Consider the following 18,391-nt stretch of genomic DNA (forward strand, 5'->3'; position numbering starts at 1 on the left):
ATCACCGCTTTGACCGGTAAGCATATGGAGGTACCGCGTGAGTATATAAAGGAGCGGAGATTGCTATGTCTGAGTAGCCGTTCGTGCTCACAGTTCATCGCAAACAAGCAAGCAAGCACCCCCCTCTGCATATAGAACAACAACAACAATGCTCACCACTCAGACACTTTCCTTGGGCTGGCTTGTCGCCTCGAGCGCGGCCATGGCCGTGCGAGAGACCACTCCGAGCAAGAGCTGCGTCCAGTTCGAGGTGCCCATACACGTGGTGGCAACCAACAAGCACTACAGCATGCCCCGGGTCGACAACAACATCGACTTCGTCGACTGGTCCCTCAACTTCAGCATCTGGATGGCGCCCAAGAACAACGCGGAGCGCATCCTCAGCGACGTGTTCATCAACCATTCCTTTAGGATCAGCGCCCAGCTTTGCGTGCCGACGCAGGAGACGGACAAGGCCGACATCCTGCAGATTGCTGTGCACGGAAACGCGTTCGACAAGCGGTATGTCCACGTTCCACGAGATCCAGTGCGCGATGGAGAAGGGCGGTAGTTCTAACGAGATGTCCTCCCGCGGCCAGATACTGGGACGTCCAGGTCAAGCCCGAGGAGCACTCCTACGTCGACGCGGCCATCGCCAAGGGGTACTCGATCCTCACGTGGGACCGCATCGGGACCGGCCAGTCCGAGATCCCGAATGCGTACGACGAGGTGCAGCTGACGACCGAGATCGAGATCCTGGCCGGGCTCACCAAGCTAGCGCGCGAGGGCAGGCTGCTCGGCTCCGCCATCAAGACGGACGGCGGCGCGGTGGCGGAGCCCAGGCCGTCGCGCATCGTGCACGTAGCGCACTCGTTCGGGGCGTACCTCACGTACGCCTTCCTGCTCAAGCACCCGGAACTCTCGGACGCGGCGCTGCTGTCGAGCTTCCTGCCCAGCGGGACGCAGCTCGGGGCCGTCAAGGTCGTGACGTTCGAGCACGACTACGCGGCCGGGCTCGACCCGGCGCGGTTCGGCGGGTTCGGGTCTGGGTACTTCGTACCGACATCGCTCAACGCGCTGCAGAAGCTGTACTTCACAAAGGGCGGGTTCGACGAGGAGCTGCTGGCGTACGCCGAGGAGATCAAGGGGCCCGAGGCCGCGGGGCTGTACGCCTCGGACCACCAGATCCAGTACGCGACCAACGATCGGCTGTTCGGCGGTCCAGTGCAGGTAAGCGGGGATTGTCGCCTAGGTGTGCCTTGTGATGTAGACCGGCGAGGCGGGGTGCTGACACGGCCGGCTGCTTCTAGATCATCATCGGCGAGAAGGACTTTCCCCTCTGCAACGGGTACTGCCCAGGCACGTTCAGCGAGACCGACATCAAGAACAACAACTTCCACAACGCGACGGCCCTGGAGATCAAGGTGTTGGACAACACGGCGCATGCGCTGGCGCTGCAGAAGAGCGCTCGAGCCGGGTACAAGCTCATGTTTGACTTTTTGTCGGGGCACGGGTTCTAGGAAGCTGCTAGGCAATGGAGGTGATGGGGGGTGCTGACGAGATGCAAGGCAAGTCTGCTTCAAGGGGTACACACGAGAATCTTCTTCTTTAGCGCGAGCCGCTTTTCCACAGGCGGGGTTAGTATGTATTAGCCGAATGGACCGCGAAGCCGTTCGCTGGGGTCGAATGGAATAGAATTACCTATCTCGGTAGCCACCTTGGTGGATATGTGCGTGTTGCTCGAACCTGTAAGGTCCAGATTTCGCAAAATATGCAATCGGCATGACGGTCTGCTTGAGACGGCCGGATATATGCGCTCGTCAAATGCAGAAGTGGCCTGCCCGGGACTTTCCAATCCAATTGTTGAGGGAAAGCGAGCGCACCCAGGATTGGTCTCCTTGGGATATGCGGAGCCAGTCTTCGCCTTACGAACTTGGCCCTATCAAGATGGACCAGTAGGCGGCCCGCCGGCCGCCGCCGGCATGTTCGGGATGCTCAGTCGCTTTCGGAGACTTGTAAGGGCCCGATCGAGTTTAAAGCGTGATGCTAAGAGGTTATGCTGCCCCCGACGCAAAGCCTCGGCCGAGAATTGCCGATTGATGGTGCCCGGAGTTTGACATCAACATCCATCCGTCTGACGGGCGCGGCGCGGCTGACATCAACTGGCGCACCCAGCAATCCACCTCCTTCCGGGGTGACTCAGGCGGCAGCTTCTACCCTGGAGGTAGCCGTGTGGGGTGAGGTTAATCGCACGGACTTGGACGGTGGAGGAGAGTTTGGCGCCAATTTGCCGACTGGCCTCCACGTGTTTCTTGTTCGCTAACATAGTGAAGTGACGGCCCACTAGCTCCATCCTCAAGCTGTTCGTGCTAATAGAAACCGGCATCCGTCAGTTGATGTCCTCCAGATACCATCCTCACACATATCAGTTTAGAGTGCACTCAAATCAGCCACCATGCCGTACATCGCGGCATCGCCCCTCTTCCTCGTCGCGCTCTCTGCCGCTGGCGCCTACTGCATCATGGGCCTGGCCTGGCGCAGCGGCCTAGGCGACCTGAACGACAAGATAGCTGCCGAGTTCCCCACGCGGATGCCCGGCTTCGACACAGATGGCACGCTGGCCTCGCACTACACGGGGAACGCTAGGGTCGACCAGCAACTTGCCGGCATCGTCCGATTCTTTGCCACCATGACCAGCGGCGAGCTCCAGCCCCTCAGCCTGTTCTCCTTTTGGTTTTCGGGTCAGGCCCTGGCGGGCCTGGTGATAATGACGCTCGACGGCCTACGCGCCGGTAACCGTGGAAAGGCCATTAGTTAGTATGTGGCCATGCCGCTCTGGTCGTGTTCCGTGGACCGGCTGTTTCTCAAATCCGGGCGTTCCGCTGACATTGACTGATCACATCCAGCACCGCGCTCTGGGGCCTGTGCTACCAAACCATAACCTATGGCATCACAATCCCCATCTACGTCGCCGTCTGGCTGTGGACTTCCCCCCTGGCTTACATGACGGCCACCGAAACCCCTGCCCGTGAGGTCGCCGCGGCCCTGGCCCTAGACGATGCCGATCTCTCGGTTATGCCGCACGCACTAATTTGGGGCTACATCCTGCCCACCCTGCTGGCCGGTCTGCCTAGCCCCGCCGTCGTGTCGCCCGAGCAAAAAAACAACTACCTGTTGATCTGGCAGCTCTTCCCCGTCTGGACCAGCCTCGTGCAGCTCCTCCTATCCACGGCCGCCCGTCGCCTCCGGCCCCGCCCGGGCTCCGAGGCGGCAGCCGCCACGGCCACGGTCGAGGGCCAGAAGAAGGCCCTCACGCACCGCCTGCGCTGGGTCTACATCTTCACACTCACCGTCACCACTGTCATCCACGTCTTTGCGGTGCTGTACGCCGTCGTCCCATCGCTGCGGCCAGAGTCGCTCGCGCCCCTGGATCCTACAGCCGTCACCCTTGTCAACACCTTCAAGCCGGCGCAGACCCCCTTCGAGGCCGTCCGCCCCGTCAAGTCACTCGCCGACGGGATCCTGCTACTGCTACAGTACGATGTTTACTTTGCCGGCGCCGCCTTCCTCTACTGGGCGTCGTGCCAGTTCCGTGCCGCCACCGAGGCCCCTACCTTGTCCAGCGTCCTGATCATTCTGACTGGGCCAATCGGGGCTGCGCTCACGCTGATGTGGCGTCGCGACGAACGCCTACTGCTTGACAATGACGAGCCCAAGGTCAAGACGAATTAAGAGCGACTTCCATTGCTGTTGGATGTGAAGGGATTTTGGGTAATGGTTTCCTGTTCCACTTTCGGCCACCATTCAGAGACACACACTGGAATTGCGGCCAGCATTTCAGCGTATAGATAAACACAACTCTTTGCATCAAATCACACTTTCAATCAGGGGTACTTTTGCGACGTCTCTTCCGGCTGATCACGTGTGCGTCTCCTTTGACATCATCTAGCCCCCGCTAGCGACATTGATGACATCACTACGCGTGCAAAGACACGAGGACAAAACCTCACCAATGCCGTATTCTACATTTCGGCGTCCTGCTAAAGCGACGACACATCATCACAGACGAAAGAGGAATCTTCAAAATGGCCTCTTCCCTCAGAATCCTGAGCAAGCGCCCCTCTCCCCTGCTGTCCAGCAGTCGGGCGACGCCTCCCCCACCCGCCAAGGGTGCGCTGCTTCTGCCCGTTAGCGACCGCCGCTTCGTCCACGTCGGAGTGAAGAGCGAGACCACGCCCGCTCCAACCAAGCCGTCGGAGTCGCAAGCAATTCCGCTCGGCGCGTATTACGAGTACATACTCCACGAGCCGCAGCCGGTGGACAAACAGAAGCACTACGAGCCTCCATCCTCTGCCGCCGCGGATGCCGAGGCGTCCAAGGCCTCTGAGCCTTCTAAACAATCGACCTGAGATCGGCTCTGGGCCTGGCCCTGGCCCTGGAGTTAAGTGCTGAATGTGCTTGGAAGTCTTCTTTTTTTTTCGCCAGGGAATCGCTAAAAGGAGACGTGTTGGTTATCGGCACGCCTGATAAATAATGGAACGGAGGCAAATGGTTGTTGTATCTTCTGTGCCGGTGGTCTGGATGGGAAGTCAGACAGGCATCATATTAAGTTACCTCGAGTGGCTTTGTACCTTGCAGTCCAGCCATAAAATTCTGAAATATCCTGAAAACCTCCGACCACGATCTTGTACGAGCACATCTTCCATCAAAATGCCCGGGGCCAGCGGTAAAGTCGACACGGCAGCGGCCGCGGCAGCGCGGCAATACCATCAGACTGCTCAGGCCTTTCAAAGACGAGCCTCTCTATCCCGCCAAGCCACCTCCGCCAAGACGCGAGTCCGAGAGGCCCTCCGGGCCTTCTGCCGGAGAGTGGACCTCCCCTACAGCTCGGTCCATCGCCATTACAAAGCCATTCTGTCCACCGGACACCCCGCCGTGTCCGAGCGCCCCCAGGGCCGCCCGCCGTCCCTGACGGGCGCCGAGGACGCGGTCCTGCTGGCCTATGTCGCCGGGCTCGAGCGGGCCGGCGTGGTCGTCAGCGGGAGGATGGTGGTCGCGCGCGCCAACGAGCTGCGGTCGCTGCGGACGCCGCCCGCCGGGCCCGTCGACAAGAACTGGCACGCCCGCTGGAGGCAGGACAGCGACGGCGCGCTGCGGGCCGCGACGGCGCGGCTCGCCGGGTCGAGCAGGTTCGTGGGGGATGGGACCCACAGGGTATGTGCTGTACGGTTGGCCAAGGATGTGAGGCATCGACGGGCCCGCTGTTGCGGGTTGGCCATGCGGGGCGGCTGGTGCTCTTCTTCACACACACCACAAACTTGCGAGAACGGTCAAGCATCAGCGGAGGGACGAGCCTATATACTTGCAGCAATGTCGTCCGATACAGCGCGCGTCCGCAGATGGCAGACGGTCCAGGATGGGCTGGACAAGATGTACCTCACGGATGGGCCGATGCCTACGCCGGGCGAGAATGAGGTTCTCGTCGAGATCCATGCCGTCTCGATCAACTATCGCGATACCGAAGGTGAGCATATCCGGCGGGTTGCGAATCAATAATGCGCACGCCGGGCACAAACTAACGAGGGGCACAACCGGCGTGACCCAAACGCACAAAGTTGCCAACGGCATCTACAAATCCCACCACAAGTCACTCGCCGAAAGCACCCCGTCGCCCATCGCCCCGTGCTCCGACATGTGCGGCGTCGTCGTCGCCGTCGGCCCGACCCCCTCGCCCACCTGGCAGGTCGGGGACCGGGTGGTGCCGACCTTCATCCCGGGCTTCGCGTCGGGCCAGGTGCTCGGGCCGCAGCTGGCGGCCAGCCTCGGCTTCCCCGCCGGCGGCGTGCTGCAGACGCACCGCGTCTTCCCCACGGCCGGGCTCGTGCGCGCCCCGGCCCACCTCAGCGACGGCGAGGCCGCGTGCCTGCCGGTCGCGGCCCTGACGGCCTGGATGGCCCTGTTCTGGGAGGCGCCGCTCGGCGCGGCGGCGCAGCGCGGGCTCAAGGGGCGCACGGTGCTGGTGCAGGGCACGGGCGGCGTGAGCGTCTGCGGGCCGCAGATCGCCAAGGCGAGCGGCGCGACGGGTGAGTTTTGGGGCCTAGCAAACGCGGCGGTGGTAGTTGTTGTGTGGGCGCGGCGAAACGGTCGCGGAGGCTATCAGCGCCAGGCAAAAGTCGGATACTAACACACACCCGCAAAGTCATCGTCACGTCCTCGTCGGACGCCAAGCTTGAGCGCGCCAAGGCTCTGGGCGCCGACCACGGATCAACTACAAGACCACGCGCGAGTGGCGGGGTAAGGTGCTACGGTTGACGCGCGGGCGGGGCGCCGACGTCATCTTCGAGTGCGGCGGCGCCGAGACGCTGCACCGGTCGCTGCAATGCGTCTCGTTCGGCGGGCTCATGTCGTGCATCGGCTACCTGTCGGGCACGCACGAGAAGGCCGCCGGCGAAGACGCCGCCGCCCCGAGGCCGCACGTGAACCTGCTCGCGCTGACGCGCAACTCGACCATCAAGGGCATCCTGAACGGACCCCAGGACAGGTTCGTCGAGATGAACGCGTTCCTAGCGGACAAGGGGGTCAGGCCGCTGGTGGAGCGGGTGTTTTCGCTCGAGGAAGGCAAGGAGGCAATGCAGTATCTGGCGTCGGGAAGTCACTTTGGCAAGGTGGTTGTCAGGGTCAAGGCGTGATGAGTGTGCTGTGGGGTCACGTGGATTGTGCCTGCCTCGGGCGATGCCGAAGGAACAATGCAATTGACTTGACTCTCGCAAAACTCTGGGGTCATCATCTCAGCAGGGGTCTGTGGGGACTTGTCGATGCTCCACATTGATGTTCGCAGAAAACGCAACACGAGCCAAGCAGATTGGCATTGGAGCAGATGGAATATCGGCTCATGCAATTTGTTCTCCAAAAGCAAAAGTTCATGTTGTCGAATAAAGAGCTTTGCAAAGCAGACAGACGAAGCGTCAGCACTTGGTGTAAAAATTAGGTCAGAACTGGACGATGGCACAGGCCCAGGTGAGTCGAAACACGGCGAGGCCCCAAGGTGCCAGGCCACCCTGGCCTCCAGCACATGGAGGCCACGTCAAAACGGTCCAACGCAAGGGCTCAGGGGGCGACTCGACGGGAATGGATGGCGACCCCAGCCTGGGTTGGCGCCGCCTCAGCACGCGCTCTGGTTGGCTCGGGGAACAAAAGAACCCCTGAAACGAGCTTGGGGGAAAATCAGCAGAGGCGGGAATCGTGCCATTTGCCCCGTCGCGCGTCGGATGCTACTCTACAGGACAGGCGGCTTCGAGACCGCGATTGAAGTTGGGAGACGTCGTTGAATTGCTTCACACCCGCCGTGCAGATCATCGTCCTTGTCGTCGTTTCGTTCGTCCGACCTGCACGCCTGGCTGTGCCACCAACGCCTAAACACCCGACCTGACCTGTGGCCTTCTCCAGAGGCAGATCAACGCCCCTTCACCTGCTCCAAGGCTCCACGACCGTCGCAGGCGGCACAGCATAGGCCGTACGCAACGAAGGCTCTCGAGCCATGTAGTCGCTCCTTCACGTGCACCATCACGCATTCGTCCCATTCTTACCCTCATTGAATCTTGACACTTGGTCTATCTCATTGTCTGACAGTCCACGTGACTGCACTTTCCTTTCTCGCGCTTTGTCTTGCTGTCGGGCTCTCCTCACGGACGGCTGGCTGTCTGCTGACAGAGGGAGACGCACACGGCACCGCCGCATCCCCACACCACTTGCTATATACCTATATATATATCTCCATCGCAGCCATGGACCCGGAATCACAGAACCGGGAGGAGCGTGAGGAGCTGCTAGCCGGGCATGGCGGCGAGCATGAGCCCACGCGGACCCGCCGCGCCGCGCCTCCGGCCCCGGTCAAGCGGCTCTCGGCGCCCGTGATGATGGCCGTGTGCGCCGTGTCGATCCTCGCGCTGGTGGGCTTCGCCATGCCGTTCTGGGCAACGACCCAGTCGAACCCGCCGACGTCGTCGTCGGGCGGGTCCAGCGCCGTGGGCATCTCGACGCGGCCCGCCGGGACCGGGACGGCAGTGGCGGTGACGACGACGGCGGCCCCCAGCACGACGACCGCCGCCAAGGTCAGCAGCCCGACGGACATGATCCCCAAGGATGAGTTCTTTAATCTGGACGTGAGCAAGTCGGGCTTCGTGGTGGAGAACAAGCCGCGGGCGCGCGAGTACGAGTTCAACATCACGCGGGCGCTAGGCGCGCCCGACGGCGTGGTCAAGCCCATGATCCTGGTCAACGGGCAGTCGCCCGGCCCGACGGTCGAGGCAAACGTGGGCGACGCGATCCGCGTCATCATGTACAACTCACTCGAGAACGAGACGGCCACCATCCACTGGCACGGCATCGACCAGCGCAACACGGTCTGGATGGACGGCGTGCCCGGGGTGACGCAGTGCGGGATCCCGCCGGGCAAGAGCTTCGTGTACGAGTTCACGGTGCCCAACCAGCGCGGCACCTTTTGGTACCACGCGCACGTGTCGGTCCAGTACACGGACGGCCTGTACGGCGCCATCGTCATCCACGACCCGGACGAGAAGGTGGCCGAGCACCACGACGACCGCCTCGTCTTCATGGGCGACCTGCACCACCAGTACAGCGGCGACCTCCTAACGCAGTACCTAAGCAAGTCGCCGAGCTACGCGCCCGGCTCCGCGGGGACGGAGCCGTACCCGGACAACATCATCATCAACGGCCAGCACCTCTCCAACTGCACCAAGCCGTCCTCGGACGAGGCCACCGCCTTCACGGGTGAGGGGTGCTCCGGCGGGTCGCGGCACGTGGCGCGCGTCGAGGCCGGCAAGACGGTGCGGCTGCGCCTCATCAGCCACAGCTCCAACACGCCCTTCCTCTTCACCGTCGACGGCCACGTGCTCGAGATGGTCGAGATGGACGGCGTCGAGATCCAGCCCGTCCAGACCACGGTAGTCTTCCTGAATCCCGGCCAGCGATACTCGGTGCTCGTAAAGGCCGACAGGGCCCCCGGCAACTACCTGATGCGCGCCGTGGCCACGTGCGCCATGCTCGACAACAGCCCGGGCTCGAACCTCGGCACGGTCGGGTCCCAGGGCACCGCCGTCTTCTCGTACGGCGAGGGCGTCGACCCCAAGGGCCCGCTCGTGGTCCTGAACGACTCGACAAAGGCCTCGGTCGCCCAGGAGCCCTGGGCCAAGCGCTGCCGCGACCTACCCTTTGACCTGACCAAGCCGGTGCGCGAGATCGACGCGTACAACGTCGGCGATGGGAATAAGCACTCGTTCTTGTTTAAGTTTGTCGAGGACGAGCAGGGTGTCCAGCGCACCGTCATCAACGACGTAAGTTCGGTTTTTTGGGTTTTTTGACTCCTGTTTACCTATCTTCACTCTTTCGGCCTCACACCTAACCTCTCCCGCCACCGTCCAGACCATCTACTCGGACCTCCCCAGCGGCGCCACGCTCTGGCAGGTGCCGCAGCAAGACATGAAGCAGCAAAACATGAATTCGTCGGAGCCCAAGTGGGCGTGGAAGCCCGAGCAGCACGTCTTCGTGTCGCGCGACGAGGCCATGGGCGCGCAGGTGGCCATCAGCGCCGGCAACATGATGGGCCACCCCTGGCACCTGCACGGGCAGCAGTTCCAGGTCGTGGGCTGGGGCAAGGGCATATATGGCAAGCGCGAGACGACGTGGAACTTCAAGAACCCGGTCCGCCGCGACACCGTCACGGTGCCGGGCCACTCGCACGTCGTCATCCGCTACGTCGCCGACAACCCGGGCGTCTGGGCCCTGCACTGCCACATCCAGTGGCACGCCGAGGGCGGCATGTTTGTGCAGACGGCCCAGCGCCTGACCAAGCTCCAGGACATGCTCAGGGACCTGCCAGGCTTTGGCGACATCAAGTACCGCTACTGCGGTCCGACCCCACCCCGGTCCATCGATGGCCGTTAGCGACGGGAGGATGGCCGATATCGTGGGTCGGTGGTGGGGTTGCCTGAGGAGGTGTGATTGATCTGGCTCGGCTTCGCGGCGGAAGACGCCCCTGGGCCGCTGGCCGGCTCGTTGACAGCCGAAGCTCCTCGCCATATTTGTACATAGAGCATCGTTTTATTTTTTCTCAGAAGCATGTTATATCTATATAGACCTTTATTCACTTTTTCAACTAGCCGGCTCCTCCTACTGCAGCTTGACGGGCATCTTAACGTGAGGCAAGCGCGGACCTCGGATAAGTATAATCCTAGTCTTTTTTTCCTGCATCAGTCCTCGCAGATATCTTCTACACCCTGACGGAGACGTCACCGAGTAAGTTTGACGGGCCCGGCGGTGAAAAATCGGCGCGGGCTAGCTGGGCGGAATACTACCTTCCCTTCCAGTCACCGGGTCAGCCGCGAGCCGCCCACTGCTGATCGGTGTGTGGGGGTGTCGTCGAGTCGAGACTTGTCAAGATAGTCTGAATGCGACCTCGTAGATTGCTGCATGCCGACAAAGAAAAAGACTTGCATGATCGACACGCCAGTCGACTGCAGCCATACTGGTGGATTATGACACGTTTGTGCAGGTTGGTCCTGAGTGGGCGGTCATCCGCCAAGACCCTCCCCCTCCTTCGAGCCCCATGCTCCCCTACCCAGACCACCACAGAGTGCTTGGCGCGCGTGCAGCAGCGGAGAGAGGGGAAGGAGCGAAGCAGCCAAGCAGCACAGAGGACCGGGCGCAGTCTGCTGAGCTTTCCAGCTGCCGCCATGTGGCATGGGCGACGGTATCTGATTTGACGACTGTAGCCGGCAGCCGACATGCAGCACAAGCTTTTTTTTCTCTTAATTATGCTCGCCCTGAGGACGAACGAACCCCCACGGCTCCAAAAACACGACAGACGCGCGCCCGATGCATGATGCCGTTAAACCACCACATATCGCCCTTGACGTGCCGCGCTGTGGCTTTCGGGAAAGGCGGCACACCCGGCAGAGAGTTTACCAACCGACGGGGGTCCGCCACCCCTGATCCCGAGCTCCGCGATACTACACACGGATACCACCTCCCCCGAGCAGAGGGGGCTGCTCGGTTCGGACGTCGCACACGCAGGGCCGATATTGCGTCTTCTCCGCAGCGCACGGTCGCATTGCGGAGGAGGAGGAGGGGGTGGCCCTATGACCAGACGTGTCTCTCCTGATGTCTGGCCCAAAGATGCTGGACTGCCCCGGGTATTTGAGGCGGAGGCTGCGCGCCTGAACGGGAGGGCTATAGTGCTCGTGAGAGGCAGCCCCTGTCCAGCAGTAGTCGGCCGTCCCTCCCGCTCCCAGACAAGCCAGGCCCGTCCAACCCAGTACCCCCTTAGAAACCTCCCCTTGCGTTTCTCGCCTTTGTTGGCCCAAGAACAAGACAAAGCAAAAAAAAATCAGCAAGGATGCGCACCAGCGTCGCACTCGCCGCCGCGGCGGGCGCCCTCCTGGTGCAGGCGGCGCCGTCGGCCAAGAACTTCATCTACGTGGTGCCCGACGGCTTCGGCACGGCGTCGCAGACCATGGCGCGCGACTACGTGTCGCTGCTGCGCAACGGCGGGAACCCGGGCAGGCCGGTGACGTTCCAGCTGCCGGCCGACAAGCTGGTCATGGGCAACGTCCGCACCCAGGCCAGTGACAACCTGGTGACCGACTCGGCCGCGTCGGCCACCGCCTTTGCGTGCGGTATCAAGACCTTCAACGGCGGTAAGAGGGACTAGCATGTTTTTTTTGAGAGAGAGAGTGTGTGTGTGTGTGCGTGTCGTGAGGAATTTGCTGACGCTTCCTGTTGCAGCCCTTGGAGTCAACGATGCGCGTGAGCCTATCGGTTCCATCCTCGAGGCCGCTCACCTTGCCGGCATGAAGACGGGCCTGGTTGTGACGAGCGTCATCAACCACGCGACACCGGCTGGTAAGTTATCCACCGACGGCGGGACAACAGTGAGAGTCTCGGGCTAACACCTCACGCCGTGCTTCAGGCTACTCTTCCCATGTCTCAAGCAGAGACTCGTATTCCAAGATCGCGGAGCACCAGATAGGGTACAGCCATCCGTTCGGGCCCTTTGTCGACATCCTGCTGGGTGGTGGTCGGGTGAGTTGCTCCCTGGAATCCTAAGAAGGCACATGACCAAGACTACAAGACTAACACCCCCGACAGTGCTACTACAAGCCCCAGGGCGAGTCCGGCTCGTGCAGGTCCGACGACGTCGACCTCTTCGGCTTCGCGCGGCAGAACAGCTACCACGTCATGCAAGACCGCAGCGCCTTTGACGCCATCGACAAGGGCCTCGGCTCGGTGCGGCTGCCGTTCATCGGCCTCTTCAACGACAAACACCTCATGTACGAGGTCGACCGCGCGCGCGCGCCCGAGCGGGAGCCGTCGCTGCTCGAGATGGCCGAGACGGCCCTCAACGCGCTGGACCGGGCCACGGCGTCGGGCAGCAAGGGCTACTTCCTCATGATCGAGGCGTCGCGCATCGACCACGCCGGCCACGCAAACGACCCGGCCGCGCACCTGCACGACATCGTCATGTACAACAACGTGCTCGACCGCCTGCGCTCCTGGATCGACGACCACCCGGACACGATGCTCATGTCGGCCGCCGACCACGAGACGGGCGGCCTCACCCTGCGCGGCTACAACCCGCTGCCGCTCGGCCGCGCCAACGCCTCGACCGAGGCCCTGACGCGCCGCTTCGCCGAGTTCGCGGGCCCCGACGCCGAGCGCGCCGCCTTCTTCCGCGCCGAGATCCTGCCCGCCTACGGCCTGGCCGACGCGACCGACGCCGAGGTCACCACCCTGCTGGCGTCGGGCAGCCTGGCGGCCGACATGGGCAACCTCTTGGCCTCGCGCGCCGGCGTGCACTTCTCGACGGGCGGCCACACGGCCGCCGACGTGGTGCTGTACGGCTACGCCGCCGGCGGGCGGCTGCCCGAGTACAAGGCCGACATGGCCGGCAACTGGGACAACACGGAGCTGCCAAAGTACATCGAGCGCGTGCTCGGCGTGGACATGGGCGCGGCCACGGAGCGCCTGCGCGCCAACGGGACCGGCTGGGTTGGTACGGACCGGGACAGGGATCCGCGTCTCACTGGCGTCGACCACATCCACGGTCATGATTAGACTCTGTAAACTATCCAGTACCACCTTTTAGCTTCAAAACGGGTCGGCTGTACTGTGAATAGAAAGGAAACAAAAGTTACCGTAAACAGCCCGCCGGGCTGCGTTTGCCCGCGCCATCATGGCGGGTTTCCTGTCGCTCCCCAACGAGCTTGTAGACCAGAGCACCTGTGCCAGCTGTCGTCGGGCACGTTCCAGCGGTTCCAAGTCAAGTTTCCGGAACGCTGCCCGGGGAGGTCCTCGGATGCGGGCACGAAGTACGATGGGCAGGATCGTGAATCAGATCCGGAGCCCGAGGCAAGCGATTGTCGCAGGCTGCGGGAAGAGCAGCCGTGGCGGCTGGTGTTTCCGTACTTGACCACGTGGGTCGGCGTACACGATACCATTGAGCCCTACCCACAAGTCAACGCGCAGTCGTCGTTCCTGATAGGGGATGACCAGAGAACTTATGACAAGCTACAGACCGTCGTGGCCTAGAACCGACGCGTGCTCGAAGAGAACCGAGGTCGGAATAGCGGTTCCTCCGACCAAGCTTAATGGGCTGCTAGATAGTAGAGATGTTAGGAGTCGCGACTTCCTCGAACACTGATGGCATCGTAAACATCTAGAGATGGAAATGCGGGTGATGTTAGCACAGTGATAAGATGTTACGCTTAGTTTATGTGTGGGCCGGGCTGTGACTTGGACGGAAGGGTTCGCACCGTTCGCTGACCGAATGACTTGCGATAATTGACACAGCCAAGGCAGTATCCATACCTACTTCCCTCCCTGTTTCTTGTCCGTCGATCAATGCCGCTTGGTAGACCCAGCTGGCTCCTCCCGGCCTGCAGACAAGCATACAGTAGCAAGGCAGAAAAGCCCCGACCCCACGCAAACGTTGCAAAGATCTCGGGGCGGGATCTGCTGTGACATCACATCTCGATGCAACTGGAAGCCCGTTTTCCAGAGGCTTGTTTGCTGCCGGCTATTCGGCACGAGCTGGAGGATGGAGCATTCCCCTTACGGGACACCGAATGTCAGATGTTTGTAGGAGACACAGGCAATTTGGAGCGGAATCCGGACTCTTCAACCTGCGGGGTAAGGGCCAATGAATGTGCTCGCGTCAAAATCGGCCATCCTCCCAAGCGGTAGACAAAAATACCGAGACTCCAAATAACATGACAGCTTTTGCACGACAACAACCACTTGAAAAATCACTTTCCTAACCAAACTGCGTAGGAATAAAAACTATGGGCTATTATCAGCACGCGTGCATCGGCTCTCTGCAGGTGGCGGAGCGGCAGCCAAAATAGAGCCCTTGCCCATTCATTTCATCCCCTGCGCCGCGCCGCCATGGAAAGTCAATCGACCCATCGATTCCCGAAACTCTGGGGGAAGCGGCAACGGCGCCGACGCTACAGTGAAGGTTGTGGAAGCCGAAGGCAAAAAGGGGCGCAGCATGCAGAGCTCCATGACAATAGGGATAGAATAACCCAAAAAAAGCGTGGCGAAACCGCCAACAAAAAGCCTTCGAGCGGTCCCGGGGCGAACTTTGCAGTCAGGCGGACGTGTTCAATTGCGCGCAATCACGAAAGAGGCTCGAGAGGCGGTCGTCGTCTGTCCCAAAAAGGGAGGTGAAAGGGTGAAGGGTCAGAAATACCCGGCCCCTGCCACCCCATCCTGCCCCTTATCTCGGGTTTCGGCACAGTGTGGATGCTATGTGATTGGGTCGCATCGTGGGTGAGTGTTGGGGCCAGTCTGCCTCTGGGTGTCTTCCGTGGTGCATGGTGACGCACACCATACCGTCTTTTTGTTGGAGACCAAAATGAATGTTTGCCGCCTGCCTGTGTGGGATTACGTCCAATGTAACCACGATGCTGACGGCATGATGCCACGTGAAGTTGGCTGTGGGATCCAGAGTTTGATGGGGTCAGATCGTCTCGACGGGGCCTGACGTGAGCTTGCACTTTCATGCCACCATGCCTCTCGCTGAAACAGCCTCGGGCTCCGCCTCCTAGCTGGACGCGAGGGCGTTCTTGCGGCTGCTGCCGCGGCCCCCAAAAAGAACCCAAAAAGAACCAAGACGCCACGAGCCCGTCTGCTCAGCCCAGCGCCAACACTAGCGGACAGGCTGCGGCTGAGCGGGCAAGCAGGAGAGAAGTTCACGTCTAGGAGGGGCACAAACACAACACGCACAAGGACCCGCCGCGAGATACGTTGGCTGCACCAGACAATTTAAACAGCGAGAGGGGATGTGGCTGTTTGTTGCACTGTCGGATGAATGGCACAACCTTCCCCGCGTTCCCTGCCCATCCGAGATGTCTGTTCCCCACAGCAGGAAGGCCGACAGGGGAGGGAGCCGGCCTGGGCCTGGGCCTGGGTCGGTTAAATATTCGGCGGGAAACGCTGGCATGGATAAGGGCGCGGGATTTATCCTCGAGGAAAGCACGCCGAGGTTGTTTGTGATTGCATCACGCATAGTCCCCTTGAAGAAGAAAAAAGCCTCAAGAATGAATGAACTCACCAGACAGCTGCCTTGCAGATGGACGCGTGGTGGGTGGACGGCGCATGGGATGAAATCACCCGCATCAGGGACCTCACGCATGGAAAATGCAGAGGCCACAAGGCTGGCCATGACAGCTGTCGAGCTACATCTCGTGCAGATAGATCTCTTGCATCCTGCTGCTTCTGCAGAAAGCATGCTTGGGGCTGTGGAACGTGAGAAACATTCTGTTAGTGGTTCGGGGGGCCTGTTGTCTGCAGTTCCCCTGCCCTGGACTCTAGCGATCCACCCTGATGGGACCCCCTTATTGCGCCGTGGACGCTGAGAGGTCCTGTGACGCCGTGGCCGTCGCTTCATTCGCTGTGCCCCGACATTTGGGGTTCCTCCCAATCCTCCCTCACACCCCCGAAAGCGGAATGGCCTTGCCGCTGCATACAAAAAGTCATTGCGCTTCCACAAATCAATCACCCCCCCGCCGGTGGTCGACCCCCCAGTCATTTCCAATCTCTTCAACTTTGATCTCTTGCACACGGAATCCCCGTGCGCTCGAATCTTCATTAGCCCCAAGCGCCCTCCTCTTGTTGTAGCCCACCTGCGCCTCCTCCATTATCCGCGCCGAACAGGGTCCTTGAGAAAAGAGAACAGCAATCAAAGTCGAAGGAGAGAGAACGGCAGACGCGCTGTGGGGTAACAAGGGTTGGGGTCAAAAGATCGAAAGAGGAAAAAAAGCGTAAAGCGTGTTCCTCAGGGCGCCCTTCTTTATTTTATTTTATTTATTCTTTTTTATTATTTCCCTTTTGCCTCGTCTGTTCCTGCCGACCGTCCGTCACTCCGCCTTTGCCACCCCGAACCTGAGGCGCGGCTCCCAAACCCGCCCATGTTCCATCCCGGCCCTCGGTCGACGAGCAGCCAACAGCAACAGCAGCAGCAGGGCGCCGCGCTCACCCTCCTCCTCCTCCTCGTCTCGCTCCTCCGCATCGCCCGCCTCCCCTTCCGCCGACGCGCGACCGCAGCCGTCACCATGTCGAGCAAGTCGATCCTCCCGAGCTACCAGGACCAGGTCGTGTCGTCGGCCGTCGGCGGCCGCCATGGCCGCTGCAGGGACCACCACAGCGAGAAGGCACACTACCCTCACCACCACCACAACGCCCACGCGGTGTCGCCGTCGCGCCGCAAGAAGAGCAGGTGGTGCTACTGCTACTGTCTGCCGCGCCTCCGCCACGTGCTCGTCTTCCTCGCCACGCTGCTCTTCATCTTCTACGTGACGGGCTGCCTGCACCTGTACAAACGCATCTCGCTCAAGAAGGACCACGACTCGATGCACCTGCAGACCACGACCTGGAACTTCCGCTTCTCGAGGGGGCCCATTGACGTCAGCCTCGGCACCTTTAGGACGTCGCGGGACATGGTCGAGATCAACTACCACCCTGAGGCGCAAGCGTCGCCGTCATGAGCGATACGGGCGTCGGGGTTTTCCCCTTTTTTTTTCTTCTTCTCTTGAATACATGGCAGCGCGCATCCAGACGGCGCGTGGAGGGGAGACGAACGCGAACGGCATCGACACGACGACGACGACGACAAGCGGGAGAGAGGGAGGTAGTCCGTGATGGGGTCGGGATCCGGTTGGTCACAGGGTTAATCCCCAGTTGCTACTGGCTCTCGACTCTGTGATGGCTGCAAACAAAAACAGGGTGCATATGGAGGACCACCGACGACTTGCCGATCGGCCGTGACTCGACACAAGACTCCCACGACTTTGCCACCCATCCCGAGACAGCGAGAGAGGACCCGACATCCATGTCCTCCCACCTCGTCCCATCTCGGCCGTTTCCTTTTGCTGTCCCACACCCACCTCACCAGGAGCCGACAACGCCGCCGTTTTCGACCCGCCTCGGCGTCCCGTCCGTCTTTTTTCGTCCCATGTTTGACTCCTCGCACGCGTCGAGGATGTGCCATTGCCTACTCAAAAAGAGAGCCGCACGGCCGGTTTCGAAGAAATGAACAGAACAATATCCAGATATCGGGGGAAGCAAAAACACACGAGCTTCCTTCCTAATTCCTCCACCACCCTTCACCTTTCTTCTTTGTCTATCCCCATGTAATCATTACGATACCTTCAGTGTCTGTTTGAACAACGCCGCCTTCCATGTTGGAACCGGTCACAGCCCAGCCCCTTTTTCTTGTTTCCCTGACCATATTCGGTTTCTCCTTCCTATCCATTTTCTAGAGCGGAGTCTGGCGTTTGACGAGCTCCTCCCGGCTCTAGAGAGGATGTCTCGTTGTGCAGCTCTTGTTCTTTTTCTTTTTCTTTCTTTTTTTTTTTTGCGACTCTGTTGGCTTACATCGACGCGTAGACTTTTTCTGGTCTCTGCGCGTTGATTTTCTGAGCATTTGGGAGCATTGGAGAGCGTGGCAAGCCGTCTTTATTTCTTGTTATTTTTTATCCGCATCACTCTCCCGCGGGCAAACATTGTCACTTCGCTGCAACATTTGCGCCGGCGCACAAGGACGGCGCAGACATCGTCTGCGCAACATCCCGATCCAGCCGGCCTTGGGCTCCTTTCTGCCCAGTCTCTTGTTCACATCGTTGATCGACGAGAAGCTGGGACGAACGATTGGAGACGTTGGCATCATGGTTGTGGGCCGCCAAAGGGTTGTAGCTGTATTTTTCCTGTCCTGGTTTCCTTCTGTTCCGTTTTATGTCATGGGGAGCTGTCTCGCACACATAGCCACAGACAGTGGGCCGTTCGTGCCCGGATCAGTTAGGGGTTGTCTTTAGTAGGAAGTAACCAACAACGACCG

At 60.8% G+C, this 18,391-nt stretch overlaps 9 protein-coding genes across 9 annotated transcripts; 8 read left to right on the forward strand and 1 right to left on the reverse strand.

The window, feature by feature from the left end:
- Nucleotides 1-148: 148 nt before the first annotated feature.
- On the forward strand, nucleotides 149-1,499 carry GGTG_09307 (hypothetical protein; the record flags this gene model as incomplete). Its single annotated transcript, XM_009227151.1, has 3 exons — nucleotides 149-501; nucleotides 579-1,209; nucleotides 1,290-1,499. 3 exons carry the CDS (start codon nucleotides 149-151, stop codon nucleotides 1,497-1,499), a joined length of 1,194 nt encoding a protein of 397 aa, XP_009225415.1.
- A 935-nt stretch (nucleotides 1,500-2,434) lies between these two features.
- On the forward strand, nucleotides 2,435-3,711 carry GGTG_09308 (hypothetical protein; the record flags this gene model as incomplete). Its single annotated transcript, XM_009227152.1, has 2 exons — nucleotides 2,435-2,796; nucleotides 2,886-3,711. 2 exons carry the CDS (start codon nucleotides 2,435-2,437, stop codon nucleotides 3,709-3,711), a joined length of 1,188 nt encoding a protein of 395 aa, XP_009225416.1.
- A 353-nt stretch (nucleotides 3,712-4,064) lies between these two features.
- GGTG_09309 (hypothetical protein) lies at nucleotides 4,065-4,388 on the forward strand (the record flags this gene model as incomplete). Its single annotated transcript, XM_009227153.1, has 1 exon — nucleotides 4,065-4,388. One exon carries the CDS (start codon nucleotides 4,065-4,067, stop codon nucleotides 4,386-4,388), a length of 324 nt encoding a protein of 107 aa, XP_009225417.1.
- A 297-nt stretch (nucleotides 4,389-4,685) lies between these two features.
- GGTG_09310 (hypothetical protein) lies at nucleotides 4,686-7,358 on the forward strand. The gene is made up of 3 exons (XM_009227154.1): nucleotides 4,686-5,168; nucleotides 5,449-6,062; nucleotides 6,179-7,358. Exons 1-3 carry the CDS (start codon nucleotides 4,690-4,692, stop codon nucleotides 6,289-6,291), a joined length of 1,206 nt encoding a protein of 401 aa, XP_009225418.1. The 5' UTR covers nucleotides 4,686-4,689; the 3' UTR covers nucleotides 6,292-7,358.
- GGTG_09311 (diphenol oxidase) lies at nucleotides 7,286-10,170 on the forward strand. The gene is made up of 2 exons (XM_009227155.1): nucleotides 7,286-9,332; nucleotides 9,421-10,170. The coding sequence occupies exons 1-2, from the start codon at nucleotides 7,764-7,766 to the stop codon at nucleotides 9,940-9,942; spliced, it is 2,091 nt and encodes a 696-aa protein (XP_009225419.1). The 5' UTR covers nucleotides 7,286-7,763; the 3' UTR covers nucleotides 9,943-10,170.
- An 880-nt stretch (nucleotides 10,171-11,050) lies between these two features.
- Nucleotides 11,051-13,243, forward strand: GGTG_09312 (hypothetical protein). The gene is made up of 4 exons (XM_009227156.1): nucleotides 11,051-11,693; nucleotides 11,782-11,898; nucleotides 11,966-12,078; nucleotides 12,145-13,243. Exons 1-4 carry the CDS (start codon nucleotides 11,393-11,395, stop codon nucleotides 13,108-13,110), a joined length of 1,497 nt encoding a protein of 498 aa, XP_009225420.1. The 5' UTR covers nucleotides 11,051-11,392; the 3' UTR covers nucleotides 13,111-13,243.
- A 1,668-nt stretch (nucleotides 13,244-14,911) lies between these two features.
- Nucleotides 14,912-15,634, forward strand: GGTG_09313 (hypothetical protein; the record flags this gene model as incomplete). The annotated part of the gene is made up of 2 exons (XM_009227157.1): nucleotides 14,912-15,015; nucleotides 15,105-15,634. The coding sequence occupies 2 exons, from the start codon at nucleotides 14,912-14,914 to the stop codon at nucleotides 15,256-15,258; spliced, it is 258 nt and encodes an 85-aa protein (XP_009225421.1). The 3' UTR covers nucleotides 15,259-15,634.
- A 100-nt stretch (nucleotides 15,635-15,734) lies between these two features.
- GGTG_09314 (hypothetical protein) lies at nucleotides 15,735-16,147 on the reverse strand (the record flags this gene model as incomplete). The annotated part of the gene is made up of 2 exons (XM_009227158.1): nucleotides 15,735-15,795; nucleotides 16,026-16,147. 2 exons carry the CDS (start codon nucleotides 16,145-16,147, stop codon nucleotides 15,735-15,737), a joined length of 183 nt encoding a protein of 60 aa, XP_009225422.1.
- Nucleotides 16,096-18,389, forward strand: GGTG_09315 (hypothetical protein). The gene has a single exon (XM_009227159.1). It carries the CDS (start codon nucleotides 16,467-16,469, stop codon nucleotides 17,040-17,042), a length of 576 nt encoding a protein of 191 aa, XP_009225423.1. The 5' UTR covers nucleotides 16,096-16,466; the 3' UTR covers nucleotides 17,043-18,389.
- Nucleotides 18,390-18,391: the final 2 nt, after the last annotated feature.

This window comes from Gaeumannomyces tritici, assembly GCF_000145635.1.
Source record: "Gaeumannomyces tritici R3-111a-1 unplaced genomic scaffold supercont2.5, whole genome shotgun sequence".
Lineage (NCBI taxonomy): Eukaryota > Fungi > Ascomycota > Sordariomycetes > Magnaporthales > Magnaporthaceae > Gaeumannomyces > Gaeumannomyces tritici.